This window comes from Esox lucius, chromosome 2, assembly GCF_011004845.1.
Source record: "Esox lucius isolate fEsoLuc1 chromosome 2, fEsoLuc1.pri, whole genome shotgun sequence".
Classification (NCBI taxonomy): Eukaryota; Metazoa; Chordata; class Actinopteri; order Esociformes; family Esocidae; genus Esox; species Esox lucius.
In genome coordinates this window covers 30,001,718-30,022,347 of record NC_047570.1, presented here as the reverse complement: position 1 = coordinate 30,022,347, position 20,630 = coordinate 30,001,718, and the positions used below count along the sequence as shown (strand labels likewise).

The following is a 20,630-nucleotide window of genomic DNA, read 5'->3' as shown; positions in this document are numbered from 1 at the left end:
AAAATGACATCCATGAAAAATACTGCAACAATGAAAAAACCTGCAGTAGTTCCATAAAAAAAAAAAAAAAAGTTACCTCTTTTTGGTATGTAACATTAATAGTTCCCATCTTCTTAGTGGACATCCTGGTTTGGCAAGACATTTTCGTCAACATCACATCTGATGTTTTCCCTTGCGATGCACCAGGGAAAAATATCCTTGGGATTCCTGTTTCATTACTATGACACCTGTCAAGTAATTTACCAATTTAGCAGACATCACAAACATTCCATGTCATAGATATTTATGGAATATACATGTACGTCTGACAGTAGCACCCCCCCCACCTGACTCTTTCATTGCTTTACATACAAATACACACACACCTGTCTGTGTGCTTGCATGCTACTGTCCTTCATACATGATCCTGTGCTATGCAATTACAAAGCTGGCAGAGACAGAGGCTGGCAAATAGTGTGAGTGTGATGTCCTCTGTGTATGTCTGTGTTCTGTTCTGTACAGTTGGCAAGACTCCGCTCTTTCCTTCCCTGCTATGATAATAAACCAACTGCTTGGAAGGCAGACAGACAGTAAGACAGGCGAGGAGACAGACAGGTGGATAGGCAGACAGGCACAGCCTTTGATCTTTGATAGACAGAACTGACAAAGGCATAGAAGAGCTGAATAATGTTATTGTATAGCTGCTTTTGTGTTTTGCAGAGATTTTGGCAGATGAATAAACCATAAAGCACCATGGGGATTTAATGATAGGGGAGACACTAGTGGAGGCACATCACAATCCAAAAGACTGGGATCCAAACAGCACTGTGGTCTAAGTCACTGCAGAAAAAGTCATTGTGACTTGCCAATTGGCTGAGCACTGTCAGGGCTGGGTAGTGATGTCACACACGCTGGCCTCATCGCACTCTCTTGACAACTTGTGATCCGGACAGACACCTGCAAGCTCAATTGTGGTTGTTGGCCAGGAAATGCTCTCTCCCTCAAGCATGTAGGTCTTGGAGGAAGCTTCCTGATTAAGCAAGCAGTGTGACAAGGAGCAGAACGGCTTGGCAGAGTGTGCTGAGGATTGACTGTCAGATTGACTCGCCTGAACTTGGGAGTCACAGCGATGAGGCATGTTCATAATCACAAACTGGGCATCACAAAAGTGGGAGAGGAGAAAAGGGGGGTAATATCCTGAACGAAGGTATACTAGAATACTTTCTTAATCTCTTTTGACTCTTTTCCCTCCCGCTCCTTTTTCTATCTAACAGACATTAGGAAGAAGCCTAATCTATGTATGCAACTTGTTACCCGATGAATGCAGCGATGATACGCTTCTGTTTGTAGGCTTACAAAATAAGTTCCTAACTTGATGTTGCTTTTGCACTGATTATTTATTGTTCCTTATATGAAGGTAGATGAAGTGTATAATTGAAAGATGCCTTTATCCCTCATGGCGGGTAGATCTGTTCTTTTAGTCAAATAAATAAATAAAAATCTATCTCCATGTCGACCAAAATGACTGCTTGTAAACCAATCATGTTATCTTAAAAGATACAATTTGGGTGTTTTGTTCTGGTATCTATGTTGAGTTAATTTACTTTCTCCATTTAGAAGTGTTTTTAATTGTTCATAGATGACAGTCAGTGATACACAATGTAATCAGCAATTTCAGATTTATTTGAATGTCCAGCATCAGACTCCATCTCGGATCCATCCAGCTACTCGTGGCAACATCATATTGCTCGGTTGTAGTTTGAAACAGACAAAACAAGTAAATAAAAAATGTATCTACCAGGAAAATATGGATTAATTCCCAAAGGTATCACAGCAATTACACTAACAACTAAGTCACAGGGCAGTTCTTAAAAAAACTAATTGAAACACATTTGTGTGTCCACCTTCTTCAATAATAATGCAATGAAAACTGCTACGACAACAAACAATGAACAATAAACAAGGGCGTCAAACTCAACTCAGGTCCGTCAGGCCAGGTCCACTCCATTTTTCTGCAACTCCAGGTGGATGCAATGATGAGGCTGAACAGAAAACCAGCAGGCTCCGGCTCACGTACGAGAAGAGCTGTAGACCCCTGGTGTAATCTATTAATGAATTCTTCGTGTCCCCAAATGGCAGCTTAATTGTCTTATTACAGAGGACATGCAACTCTGACAGTTAAAAAAATCAAAGAATGGATTTATAGAAATGTTGAAATCAAAACAAGCTAGTCTCGTCTACAGAGAGCCTAACCTTTTTATTCCTTGCCAATTCAGGCACATTTTAAGCCAACTCTGTTGAGCATGGTGACAAAATTAGGTGAAACAAGAGGACCCAAGCTTAAACTGAACTTATTGGATCAGTAGCAGTATTTAAACCAAAGCCTTGGTGTAGTGTATAAGGATATGTTTGTGATGGAACGTCGATGGCAACTGTCTCAGCTCCACAGAAACCCAGCAAATAAGATATTCATGCACTACAATGCCATTCAATGCCATCCTATAGATGATCAGTTCACAGTGAACTACTCCATGTCTTCATACAGGACCTCGTCTATCAGCACATCATTGTCATTGACTGGTATGTCCTCACACAGCTGTTCCTTGAAGGCCAGAGCGATGGTATATGGCTTCCCCTTGGGGTGGTTCATACAGCGTTTCAGGTACGTGTCGTAGAAGCCCTTCCCTCGGCCCAGGCGCTTCCCGCTCCTGTCAAACCCTAACCCAGGCATCAAAATCAGGTCCAGACCTCCTGAATGACAAACAAGGAGAAAGATGTGCAGATATGGTGTGAATAGCTAGCTTAAGCACTGTAGTGTGGTCACCACACACAATATAGAATACAGTATGAAACTGAATGGCTGAAGTACCCTAAATTAAATAAATAATAATAAAACATCAATAAACATGGCTCGTACAGTGATCTAGACTGATGCCTCCTATGTAGCCCTGGGTCAATGGGTCAACACCCATTTCATGTAAAGATAAAGGTGGGACATTTTAAACTCCATCGTTCATCCTTTTTTCTGTCCAATAAAGCATTAAAGCAAGAAAGAAAATATATGTTTTAAATGCATTAAATTGATTTCAATATACATGTTAAACAATTGAACTGCCTCTGTATGAAAATAGTTGGTTCAAGAACACCCGATTTGTTAAACTCTGTTCAGCCAATTCAAAAAAGGAAATACACTTTCATCAATTAAATAAATGTGATCAGCAATGCTATTGTTGATTTTTCTCAGGGAAAGCAAGACCTGCTTTAATAAATGCCAGAACTAAAACATTATTTCCCAATTTCACTCCAAATTCTCTGCAATTCATTTCACTCTCCAGTATTATAAATTCTTTATGATTCCATCAGGAGCGAGCAAGTAAATACCCTGTGAGTCAAAACAAGGGTTTGTTTATGCTGTAAGACTTCACATACCTTCAGGTTTGTATTTTGCTAAATCATGGTGCAATCATAGCATCAAATTAAAAAACACACATCTAATATCAAGTGTATCAGGGTAAAAATCCAAGATCAGTTTTGGATTTCTGATAAAAAAAATTGGATTAGAATTAAAATGGACAATCTGAAAGAACCCCTGATCCTAGATCAGCAGCATTACTGAGACGCTTCATGAATTCAGTCTCAGGTTTCTAGTAATGTGAACCGCCCTCTACGTCCTCCTGTGTATAGCCACAGACTTTAATATGTAAAGCTCTTCCTGTTATCTTGTAAACATGACATTCATTAATCATTTATGCAGATTAAGTCGGGGCATTATACACACGCCTGAAAACAACGGTAGGTGGCAGGTGCCATAATGTAGTCTGTTTATGTCAGCCCTCCAGACTACATTGGTAACATCCATTACTGATGTGGTGAGGTTCAGATGAACTTACCTGGCGTCAAATGATATGATCTACTTCCGATGGCAGAAGACACACACTCTGATGGTTCTTCATGTTTTTTCCTTCTAAACCACACAATCCTGACTATGATAAATACATTTTTAAGGGCACACATCTACTGCAGTCTTTCAAATACTTAGACTATAACAAATACCTGTTTATCTTTCCCTTTCTTAGAGACAGCTACTCCTGCTGTGCCAAAATGCCACTGCCCGATATATACCGCTCTGCTTTATTCTCTATATACCAATGTATCTGAACGAGCAGGGAATGCTTTGAGGATGAGTTTCAGATGCCTTTCAAGGTGCCCTTGTTGTGGTTATGTAAAAACAATAACGCTGATCAGAGCTTATCTGGGGTCGTGGAAAGAGAGCTATAATGGGCGTGTTAGACATTGCATCTGACAGAGCCTGTGACTGCTGACTGATTGATTTACAAATCACCTCGCGCCATAAATCACAACTAATTCATTTGTAGTCACGGTGTACCCATAATGCATCATGCACATGATGGTCTCGAACAGTCTGTTTTGTCTAATTTGTTTACACTGCCCTTGGTACCGTGGGTTAATCAAAAAGAGCTATGGCTAAATGTCGTTGTTTATCAGCTTGATGTTACACTCAAAATGAGATATGTCTAACCATTAACTGAGGTAAAACTATTCAAAGAAACAACTAATTCTTAGAAAAATCAAGAAACTTATTTTCCTCAAACACTGTGTATTCTTTTAGATCAGGGCTGCCCAACCCTGTTCCTGGAGATCTACTTACTTGTAGGATTTCTCTCCAGCTCTAATTTAGCACAGCTGATTCTAATAATTATCTGGATGAAAAGCTTAACTGGGTTAGTCACAAATGGGGCTGAAGGGAAAACCTACAGGAAGAGGGTTGGGCAGTCCCGTTTTAGATACTACGGTGTGAATGTGCCCTAGTCTATATATCAGTGCTTGGCCAATGCCCTTGTGAGAACCACAGGACCCTTGGATGCAGCTTAGCTGCCACCTCGATAGGGGACACATGCCTCTAATCAGGCCTCATAAGGCGAATGATAACAGTTCCCAGTATGCTCTGGGCAGAGGGAAGTCTGAGATGCTGGTCTAATCTGCCGCTGTAAAACAGGAACCGCAGAAAGGAGACTGGTGCTGTGGCTGCTGACAACACGGCAGCATGCACCTGTACCTTATTAACCTAGGTTGCCAAGTTTGAAGTCACCAAACCATTATGAGCGGTTTGCATTTACGATTTTGACCTTTCCTCCCTATTTTCCTCTAGTTTTGTCACTAAATGCCCTATAGGGGCGTTATTTTTTCAAAATAAAAACCATCATTGAAGTATATAAGGCAATGGAGTTAATGTTTAATGTCCGTTCCAATGTTATTCTTGTCTGTTCTTGTTCACAGATTAGATTGTTAACTATATTGCTTTATACATTTCAATTATGGCTTTTATTGTGATAACAAAAAGTCTGAGTGCTGCCAGCATAATATCCTGCTGCTAAAATAACACTAATGAAGCTTTGTATGGCCATCACTAGCTAAACTAACAAAAGATCAGTGTGTCAGTCCCATCCATCCATCCCCAATGTAAAGTATTTATATTAGGAGTCATGCACCAATACTAACTAGTTGGCAAACAAATGACATTTCATAAGACTACGATTATAACAGTATCTTGATGCTACACCACCATCTTGTGGGGAAAACCAAAACACGGCACTTTGATCTGGAGACTATTCATGTTTTTTTTTTATTATTTCACCTTCATTTAACCAGGTGAACAGATACAGAACTGATCCCGCATTCACAATGATGACCTGGTTAAAGATCTAAAATGTCATGACAATCCTCAATAAATGGTCCATTTTAAATGAGTACCATCTCCAATGGAATAGACAGGTCACCGATGTACACCACAAGGTGATACACAGAGATGGAGAAGTTGATCTACTCCATAGCTATTAACCAGGGGCTAAGTTCAGGGGTGTGTGGTGCTCTCCTCCCCTCCAGAAAGGAGCATGTAATCAAAGACATGCTGTAACACTTGAGTGAAAGTGAAAATGTCCAATTGGACTGTAGTGAAGCTCGGCAGGACACGGTCTGACAGGCAAACGGATGCAGGTGTGGCCAGCCCCTGTGGGGTCCTGGAGGCTTCCATCACCCATGATGGAACATTGCAGTCCACATCGAGGACATTGGTCCTCAGTATCAAACGGATGCATCTACGCCAGCACTGGTCTCTCATTTCATGCATCAGCATGCTGCCACGGGCCTTTACCCATAAGGTGAGTCTGCAGGTTCTGCCAGCAAAATATACCGTAGCTCTCCATGATCAAATGTAATGCAGTCTGTAGCTCATGTCATTCATACAACAAGGACACAGACATACATAAATACACACACACACACACACACACACACACACACACACACACACACACACACACACATCCCTTTTGTGGACCTGGTCGCTCCAGGTGGTATCTGGGCAATTTTATGGAAACACAAGTACATAGAGACTCAGGTTCACATTAAATGGATGCCAAACAAAAACTGTTAATTGCAAAGATTAAGAAACCTTCCAGCAATATGCAAAATACTTCTACACTATCCAGTGTTACAGAAAATAAAAACAGTTCTAGAGCCATATGCAAAAGAAAACCCACTATTTTTTCACATATTTTGGACATAGGGATATGTACTCTTCACCTCAACACCATTGACAGATAATGTTAACCTAACTTAACAAACAACACTGAAAGCTTACACTTTCCCTTCTTTAACCAGGTGTTGTCTGACAAAGGACAGCTGTCTAAATGTTATTTTTGGAGAGCACAGGCATCTTCCTTACCGCCCTCCCGCGTAGGCCAGGTTTGTGCAATCTCTTTCTGACAATTTGACACCGACTGTGGCAAGCAAGAATGTTCTTCATTTCTAGATGATCCGTCAGACAGTGGAATATACTGTACTGTACTTTGAAATGCTTGGATTTGTAACACCTCCCAGACTCACAGGCATCAATAATCGCTCTTCTGAGGGCCTCGGATAGGTCTTTGATCTTGGCAATATGTGTTACCACACACCCATTTGGTTAACATTAAACCAGACATTGTTTCTAATCTTTATGAAAGTCTGGACCCTCCCAAGTTAATCTCTAATGATTTTCTGATCATGGGTACTTGTTTTGGTACACCTGATTCTAGTTTTTGTGATTTTATGTGATGGTAAAGGTAAGCGTTAACTTTTTACTCATGAGGAAATTGCATTTTTGGTCATTTGAATTACATTTCTAAGTGTGGGTAGGACATGAATACCTTTTGGTCCCAACATTACAAGCGAGCATGCATGGTAGACTGACCTGTTTCCAAGGCCTCTTCTCTGGTAATGTCATCATCAGAGGGCTGTCTGATGTTCCAGGAAGTCAAAGGCAGTGACATCATATCCTCCATGCTGTTGAGCTTTACCATGTCCATGTGGTTGCTGGTATCCCGAGTTAAGTACTTAGGCATGAAGCAGGTCTTACCATGTTTAAACACATGGTGTAAAATATCCTCTGTTCTCACCTCATCGTGCATGCTGAGGAACACACCGATGCGCTCACAGCTCGCATACTTGGGGTGCTTGAATAGCTAGTTGAGATGAGAGTATAATGGGTTTAGTTTTTCCATCTCCCTGCCATTTACAGGGCACATTACATAAAAAAAATTACATTAATAAAACATTCAAAAGTTGTTGTAAGGTATTGCTAAAAGTTGTTAGGTGTTATATTATAATACTGTAACACTATTAACAGTATTACAATATTGTCAAGTTATTACCACTAGGAGGTAGTATGTCAAATCAAAACCATTCTATGTCACTAACTGTACCAACTGTAAAATGTATTGTCCAGTACAAAAGAATGAGAAAAAGAACATGGCTGATTACGATGTCAAAAATCTTCAGGTTGGAAAGTTAGAGTGCCAGAAAAGTGATTCTCAGCTGATTTAAAAATCTTGCAACTCAATTTAAATAATACTTTTTGTTTGAGGTAATTATTGGATCCCTAAAATAATAATTCAGATTTGTTCTGACCAAGTCCTATCTGGAAAACAATTATTATGTAGCAATTAGGAACAAATGAAAAATGTTTACATGCTTACTTGTTTGAAGATACAAAACCTGCTAAATAGCTATGCTAATATGAGGTGCTCTGCATTGACAATAAAAAATTATTCTATGAATTATATTATTGTTTGTAAATGTGTAGGAGGGCCGGGTGTCTGCAGGTTTTAGCTCTCACCTTGTACTTAATTGACTAATTAGGTCACTAATTGGTTCGTTTCTACCCCCACCTGGTTGTTTAGGTCTGAACTGGGAACCAATTTAAAGGAAAACCCAAAAACCTGCAGACACATGGCCCTCAGTGGAACCGGTTTGAGACCTCTGTAGGCCTTTATTGATTATCTTATCTACGCAATTTCTATGGGTATACGTACTAAACGAATATATAGTGTACGAATATATTTAAGTTTAACATTTAGTTTTTTACTCAGACACCAAAGACCCACTCAAAACCTACCACGATAAAAGTCGGGTCGTGACCCTAAGACTAGAGCGCATTGTGACCTGGGTTTCCCAGCAGAAGTCCGGTGGAAAACTGAAGTACCTACTCGTTTTCTCCCAGAAGTCCCAATTAGTCTTGAAAGCACTAGCGTGACAGGCCAGAGATTTCAGAGTTCCCCGTTTTTTTGAACGCGGCTTATACTGATTTTAAAACCAATATCGTTGTACTTCAGCAAATACATTGTATTAAAAATATGGGTTCATAATTTTAAAGGTTTTCACTGCTAGGTGTAATCCGTTTCGGTATTAACAAAAAAATGTATACTATTTGTATTATATTTTTCCATGCGACGATGATGACGACGTACAGGACAAATTAACAAAATACAGAAATCCAAAGTCAGTATAACGTAGTTTTTGACGAATTGACGTGGTCCATGTACATTTCTTCTTTGAATTGTATTCAGCAAGACCAACTTCTTTTTCTATATTATTGCTACATTGCAGTTACCTTTTTAGAAATAACTTGAGACTGACGAAGTTTCTCCGGATCATCCAACGCTGCTACTCGTTTCTTTATTTCTTTCCTCAGAGCTTGCTTGGCTGCACGCAAGGCGGCCATGCTGCTGGATCCTTCTCTGGCTAATGTAAAACTCGTGTCCAAAGATAAAATGTTGCAACGTGTGTGAGTTCGATTTCAGGGAAGTCTGGCCTTGAAATTCTCAAAAATAATCGGTTGCACTCAGCAAGGCAGGTAATTGATTTACTAGTCAAGCATTCAACACAACATATGTATAATAATCTCACGCTATTTGACAGCCCAGTGACATGACAGGTTTTCTATGACGTCAAAACCAATGTTACAGCGGGGGGTTGGAATGACAAAAAAGTAACAAACAGGCAGTTTCTGGGTGGGGGTAGGGTAGGCAAGAGGCAAAAAAAAATACCAACCTAACACCCCGGAAAGTAGTTTCTAGTTAGCTGGGAACAATCATCGCTAGAATTGTGTTTTCTATTGCTTTAGCTAACGTTAGCTAGGAAATTAAATATTAGGTAATTACCGAAGTCCAAGAAAGTTATCGTGGAGTAGCTAACGTTAGCTACATTTTGTTAACAATTCGAAAAGTCAGCAGAGAGAAGGTAAGGAAGGCAGCTCTCGCAGGCAAACTGTTTAGTTCGCTGCGGTAATGTTGTTATGGCCACCTATCTAGCTAGTTTGGCTAACTAGCTGGCTAGCCAGCATAACGTTGATAGTTCTCACTTTTCATGGGGATTTTAATTCGCTTTCCAGCATGTTTTCTGATACTAGGAATGTTAACCAGTTTGTACGTGTGTGTCTGTAGCTAGATACCATTAGCTATCCAGCAACCGTCATTAGTTGCGCTACATGGCAAACGTTACAGTAGTATGTCAATATGTGACCAGATTAACTGAACGTTGGCTAACTTGACAGTCCTACACTTGAGTACAGACAGTATGAATGTTCTTAGATACGGAATGCTACGGTAGGTAGCTGGCCAACGTTTGGTCATTGAAAACGAACGTTAGTTAGCTAGCTACTGTAGATAAGTTAGCTACAGTATCCAGTTATCAGAGGACGGCTAAAATTTAACTTTTTCGAGTTCATGTCAGCTAACGTAAGACGAGCATTACGTTACATGTACCTGTTTAGAAAGTTTACTTTCAACTACTGTACAGGTTTTTTATTTAGTCATATAATACAGTAGTTCTATTTATAAATAAAGCGTTCTGTCTTTTTGCTATGAATATCATGTAGCTAGCTAGCTACTATAGATTTCATTTTCAGCATCGAGACGTCACCATATAATACAGTATAGCTAGCTAACGTTAGTTTTTCTGCCCAGTAGATAGCTAGCTATAAAACATGGCTAAGATTGGATTATTTAACCCCCATGTACACACAGCAGTTTTAAGTCTGTAAATTATAAAACATTTAATCTCTGCAATTGTTAAGTTCATATGGGCCTGGTTTGTTAAATAGCCAATGCATTAACTACGGAAAATATGTACGCTGGAATTAAGTACATTACAATAGCTACAGTGTGGGATCAATCTCCAAATGATGTAGGATGTTTCTGCTGATGTAGATACGAAGAAAGACGAGAGAGATGGAAATTGGGACGATTCTTAAGGTTGGTCTATTAACAAGTAATGTTTGTGAAGGAGAACGATGTGTCGTTTGATTGTTTCAGGGCATACTAATGTAGTTTACTAGGCGGTGGATTGAATGAAAGTTACCCATCTCCTACAACACTATGTGAAACAGAAACTAGATACGAATGCATACAAATGACATTCACAAGTTCATCGGACTCAGGGGGAAGTAACTCGTTGCAAAATATCACTTGAAAGCTTGGTGATAGCTGAAGACAAATACTTAATGTCTAGTGGTCCAGGAAAGGGTTGGGGAAACCCTGAGCTAGAGACTATATTTAAAACAAAAACTAAGCGGTCTCCTCTGTTGTGGCAAAAGGCTGGATTATGGATAATTGTATAGACTTATCCATGTAGAGACTGACAATACATTGTATGAACATTAAGCATGTTTTCAGGCTACAATGTGGCATTTGTCTGCATTTACAGTGTATGCAGAAAGTAGTCTTTAGAATTTGATTGGAGTCCATCTGTAGCAAATTCAATGGATTGGACATGATTTAGAAAGGCACAAACCTTTCTATGTAAGGTCCCACATTTCAGAGCAATGCACTCTCTGTAAACCTGAGTTAGAATTGTGTTTAGTCATATATCTGGGGAAGGTTATAAAAAAAAAGACAAATCATGAAAAATTCACAGGAGAACTTTGGCCTACGTTATTGTGAAATGGAAGCAGTTTGGAACCACCAACCCTATAGCGGTCTATCAATCAGGCCATTATGGTGTAGTGGCAGTGTTTCTCAACCATGCTCCTGGGCACCCCCTGCCCTGTATGTTTTAGATCTCTCCCTGCTCTGTCACACCTGATTCAAATGATCAGCTCATTATCAAGTCCTTCATAAGCTACATCAGGTATGTTAGGGCAGGGAGAGACCTAAAACATGCAGGGCAGGGGGGTGTCCAGGAGCAGGGTTGAGAATCACTGGGCTAGATGGAAGCCACTCCAGAATAAAAGACAGGGCCTATGGCATGCCCTCTGAAGGAGGACCAAGCGCTACATCTGGAGAAAAAAAACAAGGTCCCGCTCAAATTTGGCAGTGGCAGCATCATGCTATGTGAATGCTTCTCCGTGGCAGGACTGGGTTCCTGGTCAGGATTGAGGGAAGGATGAAAGTGAAGGGAGATCCGGGGGGGGGACGGGGGACCCATCCAGAGCACATGACCTCAGAGTGGGGTAAAGATTTCTTGAATTTGTAAAAAAAAAAAAAAGAGATTACAAATTAAGTCTTTTCACAACAAAATGTAGAGCAGGTGAAGGGGTCTGAAATGAATCTTTTCCAATTGTACATGAAGTAAAACATCCTGATATGTTTGCCCACAACAGTTCACCCACGCTCAGTAGACATGGTACTGTATATTCCTTAATCTGTTGCTATTTACCCTTCATTTACATAAAAAAAAAAAAGCTGTACTGCATATTTGTTTGCTCTGCTGGATAACGTACCTGTTATTTAAACTAAACAATAAAAAACCCTATGTTGCCATTACAATATTGTTGACTATTTTTGCATCACATTACAAAGATTAGAGTTGAAACACGTAGTCTATCATTTGACATTTTTGTCATTTAGCAGACATCTTAATATGGAATGACTTAATGCATTCATCTTTACATAGGCAGGTGATAAGACAACCGCATGTAGGTCATATTAAGTTCATTTGCTCTCAATAGAGAAATTATAAGCAAATGTGGTTGCAATGTCCTAACAACAATGACTGGACACAAACTGTTATGTAAGGGTCTATAGTAACTACTGTAGATTTTGGTTTTACCAAGACAGGCAGAACTTGAAGTGACTTGTAACATCAATATTATAGCTCACAAAATACTAACCACAAAGCCAGTGTTAATTCATCACGTAGGCTAATGTGCAACTTAGTGTGGGCTTGTCTTTGTGGCATTGCTGATGTTGTCACAATTGTCCGACCACTGCATGGACTATGGACTACGTATTCAGTGGTGGAGCAATAGTCAAAGCGATGTCAAATTAGCCCTGAAGCTTTTTTTCTGTGCAGTCCACGGGGGATTACCCTCACTTGTATAGTTTGCCATTCCACGTCCCCATTGAAATGTTTGTGTATATATATGTGTGTGTGTATACATGTCATGTTTTATATTGAAATACGTTTGTCCTGGCAAGGTATTGTTTTGAATTGCTGGAAGCCTTTCAAATTAGAACGATACAACATCCATTTGTTAGCCCTAAGTCTAGGCTGCATTTCACCAATTATTTGACCTATTAAGACCCTTGGTATAGCCTAGTGTGTTCCATAAAATATTGGTAATTAATTAACATTGTTTTTAGCCTTTCACTAAGCCTAGGTCATCTGTAAATATCTGTAGTCTCCAAGGCTAATGCATAGGTCACAAATTCCGTATTAGATTTTCATATGGCACAATAAGACAGGGCTGTGTTGTTTTTATCCACAGTAGGAATCTGCCCAGAGAGTTGAAAATGATCTGGCCAACTCTAACTGACATTTACAGTGATGTTGATGATGTGGACTCTGTAAGACTTAAGGTAATTAGTTCAGAGGGCCACTGTACTGTACAGAGTACACACTGCAGTCAGTGATCTGGCAAAATAGAGATCAGGGCATGACGAAATACGCTGAGGTAACGGTAGCTGTTTTATTGTCTTGTGCTTTTCTATGTGTCGTTATCAGACAGAGTACAGAGTATTCACAGAGTATTTTAGAGGGGTGAAGTCAACCCCTAACCCTAGTGACTAGGTACAATGAGAGCATTCCAGAACAATGCTTAGGTCACTGTGTTTTCATAGATTGCTTAGGTGTTCTATGACAACACAAAAAATTATAATTCTAGAACATGTATGTGTGAGTTTAGATGATAACCGACTTGTTTTATCAACTCTGTACCCTGCCGGCTAGAAATTAGTACACTAGAATTATCCTTCCTGACCTCCAGGCTCTAAAATAGTTTTCCATTCCATTTTATGGCCCAAGCAACACCAGAGTTGTGGGTTTAATTACTACAAGGATTGTTGTCTCATTCTATAAGTTAATAGACATGTTTAGACACCTAGGGGGATTGTTTGACTTACCTTTGACTTAGCACTTCTTAATCACCACAGGAGGGACATGGCCCAGGAGACTAACCAAAGCCAAGCACCACTCCTCTGCACCACGGGCTGTGGTTTCTACAGCAACCCGCGAAACAATGGCATGTGCTCTGTGTGCTACAAGGACTTTCTCCAGAGACAAAACAACAATGGACGTGTCAGTCCCCCAGGTGAATACAGGAAGAAGAGAGTGCTCCTATACCTTATTCATTGTACTGTACAGGGTACAATGTTTAGAACGATCACCAACATTTTGTCACTGACCCAGTTCAAATTTAGCCTGCATTGCTATTGTTCGTTACTTTATTTACTGAATACATATGTCACTACAGACAAAGACTGAAGTTTGTAATACGAATGATGATGACTTTTCCACTGATTTATGCCGCATTTCCACTGGTGCTTTACCCTGGTACCTGGATCCTTTATGCTAATGTTGGCTCCAGACCTTTCTGTTTCCACTAGATTTGGTGCGAAGGGCTTAAGGAGGGGCTCAGGTGGGGAGGGAGGAGTAAACTATCATTGCAATTTGGTTTTCCCGGTTATGAATTATCATTTTTTCTGGTAGTAAAATAAACAATAGCGCCATGCTCAGTATGTTTACAAGACGATATTTGAACTTAAGTAATAAAACAAATTTCTTCCTCAAACTCTTGTGACCGGCTCCTTCTCCACCTACACTCATGTAAGCCAGTGTAGTCAGTTTTTTGTTTGAAAAGTCTTTTGTCAAAATGACCTTATAACAGAAGGATTTGGGAGAATTCTGGGGTAATTTTATGTTGTTATAGGTTCTGCAGGCTACGTGTCAGTCTGTGCTCTGTTTTTCTATTGAGTCAATGGCATCGTATCACTTTTGGTCGTTCCAACTCTCTCCAACTCTTTGCTTCCCTGTACTGTTGCTTCGTTTTATTTTATCAGGGATCTGTTTGTTAGATCGGATGAAAACCATTATGAGAAGCCTAAACAAACGATACACATCGCTATTCGAATAGAACAATATGCCGCGTTTTCACAGCACATAACGTATCAATCCGCAAAACCCGTCCTAAAGTCCCGGGGCTTGGCACCAAGTGAGAGCCGGGCTACTCGGCTGTGGCCGACCGGCGCTGGGCCATGTCAGTTGAAACAGAAACATTTCTGGACTTTAGGGTAAAATACCAACGTTTGACACCGGTGGAAACGAGACATCTGTGTCTGACTCGAGTGAATTGTGCTGCTGTGATTTGACATGCGTGTTGTCATTGCAGCGGCATCCTCGGCGGTGGCGGTTTGCAGCCTGGGAGAGTCTCTCCTGGCCCAGTGCTCAGAGAGCAGTACTGTAGATGTGCCATCAGCCACTGCCCACGCAGACAGTGGAACTACAAGCAGGTACTGTAGACATACAGCTACTCTGGTATCCAGCACGGAATCAGCGCTGTCACACACCTCCAGATACCGGCAATGTGGAGTGACTTGAAATTCAACACCCCCAAAATATCAAGTGTTTTTTGCTATTAGTCCCCGCAATAGGTGCCCTGTAGAATTTACGAGATGTGAGATATGTGAACTAAAGCCATGTTGCTGTTATTTTCTGTGGTTATTCTAAGATCCGCCCAATGTCGCCCCCTCCGCCCAATGTCGCCCCCTCCGCCCAATGTCGCCCCCTCCGCCCAATGTCGCCCCCTATGCCTGCTCCTCGTTAGGTGTGGAATATTTCCAGGCGTAGCACTTAAGAGTTTGTCCACCTGCTGCAACAGGTATAACTCTGGAGTTTGGATCTAGATTTCCATGGTTTCCATACTCAGGATTTACTTGACATAGAGTTAAGCCCCAGTTACGACCAGCTGGTGTAAAACCTGGCGTACAACAAAATCTAAAAGAATTGGACAGTGACACACACTTTGGCTCTATCTATCACTTAAGGAGTTGGCATCCATATCGGATCTTTGCCGCTCCGTCTGTCAGTTTGCCTTGACTAGTAATGTCATACTCCCTTTAGATACTTGCAGTACTATTCCCCTCCCATCTGCTGCTCTTCTGTGTAGACAGGATAATGCTATTCCAGTCTGGTACAGTGAGGGATGTCTTGTCATTGTTTAAAATTCAGTCCTGTAAACATTCAAGGCAGGATTCTGCGCAGTGCCCTTTCTATAAACCACATTTGAAATATGAACAAAAATATGCCTCTGGGTACAAAATGACCCAGTTAAGGGCTAGATAAGACCTTTTGTGATTTTTTTCAACTGAATGTTGTCTATAAACTGATGTCCTAGAAGCTCACTTCCAGGGTACCAACCAAAGGATTATGCTTTTGGCTAATTATAAATAATAATAAAAAAATGTTTTTCAGCGTTGTATCCAGCCAGTCCCTCTCAACACCACCAAATCATTCTGATGAGGAGAGCACAGCCACATCTGAAGCAGGCCTGAAAACAGAAGACATACAGGGTGTGTATTAACAGATTTCCACAAACCCATGCATGCATACATACATACATACATACATACATACATACATGCATGCAAACACACGTCTGACTCATTTCTGTGCAAATTGGCCATCGAACCTTTCCGTTTAACTACCGTCACATAAACATGTTGTCAGTGCAAAGTATTATTTCACTGTGAGATGTGTTGGTTTGACAAGTAGTCAGTCCACTTGCTGAAATCTCTCTTATTGGACATGCATTACTGGTTAGAAGGATAAGACAATTATTTTTTTGGTTTATTCAACAAGTCCTGCCACAGGCTTTGACCTGGCCACTGGGTTTAGGTTTGGGCTTTGACCTGGGCTGTTTTATGACAATAGGTTTATTTTTAATGTGGCAGTGTGTCATTGTCTTGCTTACAGATGAACCTGGAGAGCAGTCTAACATCTCTTGCATACTGATTTTCCTTTTTGACTTTCCTTTATCAGGCTCCATCCATCTTCCCTTTAAATTCAGTAATTTCCCTGTTGATAAAAGCATTCCCATAATATGGTGCTGCCGTCCCCCTACTTTACTGTTGGGATGGTGTTCTGAGGGAGGTGAGGATTGTTTCCTGTGTGCCTCAAAGCTTTTGGCATCTTTCAGACCAGGGAACCCTTTTGCCACGTGTGTCTTCCACAACTCTTATGTTAAATCCAAACAGGATTTGATTTGGCAGATTTTCAGGAATGGCTTTCTCAATGAAGCTTTTTCTCTGCAATGGCTTTTTCCAGGTAGCCTAGCTTTATGGAGCATCTGAACAGAAGTTGACATATAAATTGTTTTTCCCATCCTGGCTGTGGAAATGTAGCTTCTTCTTGCCATTGGCCTCTTGGCACTTTTCTGACCATGACTTTCTTGGCTGATTGCTCAGTTCGGGTGGACACCCTATTCTCAGCAGAGTGGTGGTTTGGACACAAGTGCTCCTGGGATGTTCAAAGTTTGGGACACCTCTCTTATAGCCCAATCCCGACAGGTTATGTCTCAGAATTTGTTTTAAAAGCTATTTGTTGTTTATTATGTTGGTGTTTGGATATGGAATCTATCATACCTTTCTGGGGCCTTTCAGAAATGGAAGCTGAGATCTTGTGACACTTCCCACTGGTAGGCTCTTCATCTAATTAAGTGACTTCTAAATGCAGTTGGTTACATCACAGCTTATTTAAGTGAGAAAAGGGAGAAAACATATGTAATGAAGACCTCTGCTTATTTGTTGCAAAAAACAATATCCATACAATTCAACGTCTGCGTTATGTTTTAAGTTAGTCAGAAAATCCTTATATCCATTTGAGTTCCAGGTTTTAACTGGCGCTGTAAAAATTTCCCTAACCTTATATATTCCATCAGATTATAATTGGAATGTCTACATTGAAATGCGTGACATTGAGTTCAAACTGCATTCAGTGTTGTGTCCAGTAGAGGGTAATGTTACACACAACCCGTTTGACTAATCAACACCTAAAGCTTATTTGGGAATGATAGCAAGAATATTTTAGAACAAATGCACACAATGTCAGTTGCAAATTGTAATATTAGAATACGAATTTGGCAGCCCTACTTGGAATAATAAAGTATTTGACTACTCGTGCAATTTACAATAGGCTATGCAGGTGACTCAAGTTAGGATTCAGATAATGGTGATTCTGCTGTGCTATGCTCTTTTGTTCCATTAAATAGCCTGAGAGGCTGTCTGGTCTGTGTACACGCATACTGGTCCCATCTATTGTTTGCCTAGAATCAGTGGTAGAGAAAGCCCAAAGTTCAGACTGGGGATTTCAGGAAGGGTTTCAGATACAATCCTTTCTGCTGGATCACTGTTAGAGTGGCTCTCTTGTGTTTTGCTCTACTTGCTTCTAGACCAGCTACAGTTCACTCACCTAATTCAACAGTTGTTAAAGAGAAACAGCTTTAGGACACTACAATGTGGCTTTTTTTCTTTTCTTTTTATGCTTGACATGGAATTACAAACCAGTTGCTAAAGTGTATGTCCCATGTGTCCGCTTGCAGAGCGAGCTCCATTTAGCACAGCTATAGGTGGCAGACAGCAGTCAAGTTCAGCAGATAGCTCAGGGCCTCGCTTCGATGCACAGGCTAGTCAGCCAATGAGAGACCAGGATAGCATGGACAGAAATGCAGCCAAAAGGCCCTCCCCGGGGTACAGCTCTCACAAGCGGAAGCTAGAGGAGGCAGATGAAGAGAAGGGTGAGTGACGACACGGATTGAGTCCCAAAAAGAAATATGTTGTCCTTTATGTATTGCACTATTTCTGGCCATTGCCCTTTTGGCTGGGTTGCAAATGTAGTGTGTCTCTGTCAATGTTTAGGTTACTGTGGGTTTGTCTCAATAAGCATTTTAAAGGAGGGTTAATTAAGTTTTAAGATGAGTGAGAGTGTTGCATCCCTTCAAAATGTTGAGTGGGTATAAGTTTACAGGAAACACCCTATTTGCAGTGGATCTCAAATGGAAGAAATTAATGTAATATCGCAAAGAGACGCTTTTGCAGTTTTGTTGTAATGTTTTATGGGTCCTACTATTTCAGTCAGTACGTTGAGGTAAGCCAATAGCATGCTGGGATAGCAACATGAGTCAGCCTGATTAGAGAAGGACACTGGCACCCTCGCTCAGTATGTAGTTGTGCTCTGATTTAAAAAATTTACTGATAAAGTTTTTGAAAACATGTATTTAATATCCAGATATCAGAGAATCAAGTAATAAAATCATTTAAAAATCCCATCTCTAGTTGGAACATAGGCATTGTTAATGCAGTGTACCCACTGTACCACCATCAGTCCAAGTTTCAAATGAAAATAATTAGCTCTACTCCTCTCTCTTTCCAAAATGTCATAAAGAAAAGACCATTTTCAATGGCATTTCATACTTTTCAAACACTAATCCTCCTGAACAATTGGTCCAATCCCCATAAAACAGTGTTTTTCAAGTAGATAATAGTTACTTCAAAGTTTGCATTCATGGGGAAGGAGGCCGCACTCACTATACCATGCTCTCCCTGAGGGAGAGCTGCGTGCATAGACAGTCAGTCCAACAGTGACTCCAAGTGATGCATGAACTGAAACAGGTCCAGAGAGATGTGTTATTTCCCTGTGGCTACAACGCTGAGCAGCAGTCTTCAATCTAGGCCCCGTTGGGTTTTACTGTTGCTGAGCCAGATGGTAAAGGTGCTCTGTGTAATCTCTCCAGCATCAGTATCTGTATCAGAGGACTCTGACCAGGCCTCAGTGGACGGACAGGACAGACCCACAGAATCAGACAAACCCAAAGTTCTTAAGAAGAATCGCTGCTTTGCCTGCCGCAAGAAAGTGGGTCTCACCGGTAAGGTTATAACCGCACACAGATTCTTCTAATGTCCCAGTGACTTTAGTTGATGCCCGTTCTCTCGCTCTCTCTGTCTTGTCGGCGTATTGGTCAGTCAGCTGTCCGTTAACGTTCGGCGCCTTGTGCTCGTGTCCCCAGGCTTCGACTGCCGATGTGGCAACGTGTTCTGTGGCGCCCACCGGTACTCAGACATTCACAACTGCACCTTTGACTACAAGGCAGACGCCGCAGAGAAGATCAGGAAAGCAAACCCTGTCGTTGTCGGGGAGAAGATCCAAAAGATTTAGAAACGGGAGGGTGTCGTGATCTCCGCTGAAGCCGGCAGGTTTAGGTTAACCATCAACCACCTTTTCAATTTCTCTCCGTTTCATCTTTGATTCAAAGTTTTGTGAGCAATGTTCCATTGGTAATGGGCCCTTCAAATCATGCATGACACCTGCCAAACAAGGAGGATTTGGATGTTTCTTTTTACTTAACCTGTTTCTTTTGCAGTTTGACATTATTTTATCCCTTGAATATTGTTGTGAAATCTGAAATAAGCTTAAGATTTAATCTTCCGACTTTGATTAATTACCATACTAACAGGGCTTTAATTACTTTGAGTTCGGGGCTACTGGAAGGGCTGTGCTTTTTCTGGTGCCTATAAAAATGCATGTTAAAAAGCATCAAATAACTGTCCTTTATTTTGTACTGTATGTAGCCTCATTTTAATAACTTGTGTATAATGACACAAACACAACAAAACAGACTTGGTTTTACGTTATCAGCAGAAGACACCAGGATTAGGGCATACATTTGCGCCCTTGCTCTCTAACTTTTTTGTATAATTGAGTCATTTAGTGTGTGTGCGTGTGGGTGCGCGCTGCTGTGTAAATGAGTTTGAATGTTTAATGTGTATCCTGAGTGATTATGAATAGCCTGTGTGCACGTTGTTGCTGGTTGTGTTTATATGATATGAAGATAGCTCATTTATGGGTGCACAGAAGTATGACCTGATTTATTATGCTGTATTTATGTTAGTTTATTCACTGTCTCAACTTTGATCTGAATAAAGTTTTAACAAATTTGAAACTTGGGATTTTCTTTATCCGATGCTAAACGACGTCTCAATAATTAAGGTGACACTATAAATACCTCAAAGTCATTACCTAAACTGCATTGTCCGAGAAGTTGT

General features: G+C 40.6%; 2 protein-coding genes across 9 annotated transcripts; one reads left to right on the top strand and one right to left on the bottom strand.

Moving 5' to 3' along the window:
* Positions 1-1,573: 1,573 nt before the first annotated feature.
* Positions 1,574-9,057, bottom strand: mthfs (5,10-methenyltetrahydrofolate synthetase (5-formyltetrahydrofolate cyclo-ligase)). 4 transcript variants are annotated; one of them, XM_010876792.4, is made up of 3 exons: positions 8,930-9,057; positions 7,232-7,502; positions 1,574-2,730 (listed from the first exon to the last, which is right to left on the bottom strand). In XM_010876792.4, the coding sequence occupies exons 1-3, from the start codon at positions 9,038-9,040 to the stop codon at positions 2,504-2,506; spliced, it is 609 nt and encodes a 202-aa protein (XP_010875094.1). In that variant the 5' UTR covers positions 9,041-9,057; the 3' UTR covers positions 1,574-2,503. The 4 variants fall into 4 exon arrangements, with proteins under 4 accessions (XP_010875094.1, XP_010875113.1, XP_019909198.1 ...); XM_010876811.3 differs by lacking the exon at positions 8,930-9,057 and adding an exon at positions 8,435-8,888; XM_020053639.3 differs by lacking the exon at positions 8,930-9,057 and adding an exon at positions 8,156-8,176.
* Positions 9,058-9,066: 9 nt separating this feature from the next.
* Positions 9,067-20,527, top strand: zfand6 (zinc finger, AN1-type domain 6). Of its 5 annotated transcripts, none has more exons than XM_020053611.3 (8): positions 9,301-9,558; positions 10,527-10,571; positions 13,689-13,846; positions 14,924-15,044; positions 16,006-16,103; positions 18,131-18,325; positions 19,322-19,453; positions 19,595-20,527. In XM_020053611.3, the coding sequence occupies exons 3-8, from the start codon at positions 13,696-13,698 to the stop codon at positions 19,741-19,743; spliced, it is 846 nt and encodes a 281-aa protein (XP_019909170.1). In that variant the 5' UTR covers positions 9,301-9,558; positions 10,527-10,571; positions 13,689-13,695; the 3' UTR covers positions 19,744-20,527. The 5 variants fall into 5 exon arrangements, with proteins under 5 accessions (XP_019909176.1, XP_019909183.1, XP_019909170.1 ...); XM_020053614.3 differs by having other exon boundaries at positions 10,508-10,571; XM_020053617.2 differs by lacking the exons at positions 9,301-9,558; positions 10,527-10,571 and adding an exon at positions 9,067-9,172.
* Positions 20,528-20,630: the final 103 nt, after the last annotated feature.

What these genes read in the sequence shown, in the direction of transcription:
- mthfs (XM_010876792.4), bottom strand. Translation starts at nt 9,040, where the DNA reads ATGGCCGCCTTGCGTGCAGCCAAGCAAGCTCTGAGGAAAGAAATAAAG. An exon ending in CTCAAGTTATTTCTAAAAAG is followed by an intron (nt 7,503 to 8,929) that starts GTAACTGCAATG and finishes CATCTCAACTAG; the next exon opens with CTATTCAAGCACCCCAAGTA. An exon ending in AGAAGAGGCCTTGGAAACAG is followed by an intron (nt 2,731 to 7,231) that starts GTCAGTCTACCA and finishes TTTGTCATTCAG; the next exon opens with GAGGTCTGGACCTGATTTTG.
- zfand6 (XM_020053617.2), top strand. Translation starts at nt 13,696, where the DNA reads ATGGCCCAGGAGACTAACCAAAGCCAAGCACCACTCCTCTGCACCACG. An exon ending in GGAGGCAGATGAAGAGAAGG is followed by an intron (nt 18,326 to 19,321) that starts GTGAGTGACGAC and finishes TAATCTCTCCAG; the next exon opens with CATCAGTATCTGTATCAGAG. An exon ending in CAAGAAAGTGGGTCTCACCG is followed by an intron (nt 19,454 to 19,594) that starts GTAAGGTTATAA and finishes TCGTGTCCCCAG; the next exon opens with GCTTCGACTGCCGATGTGGC.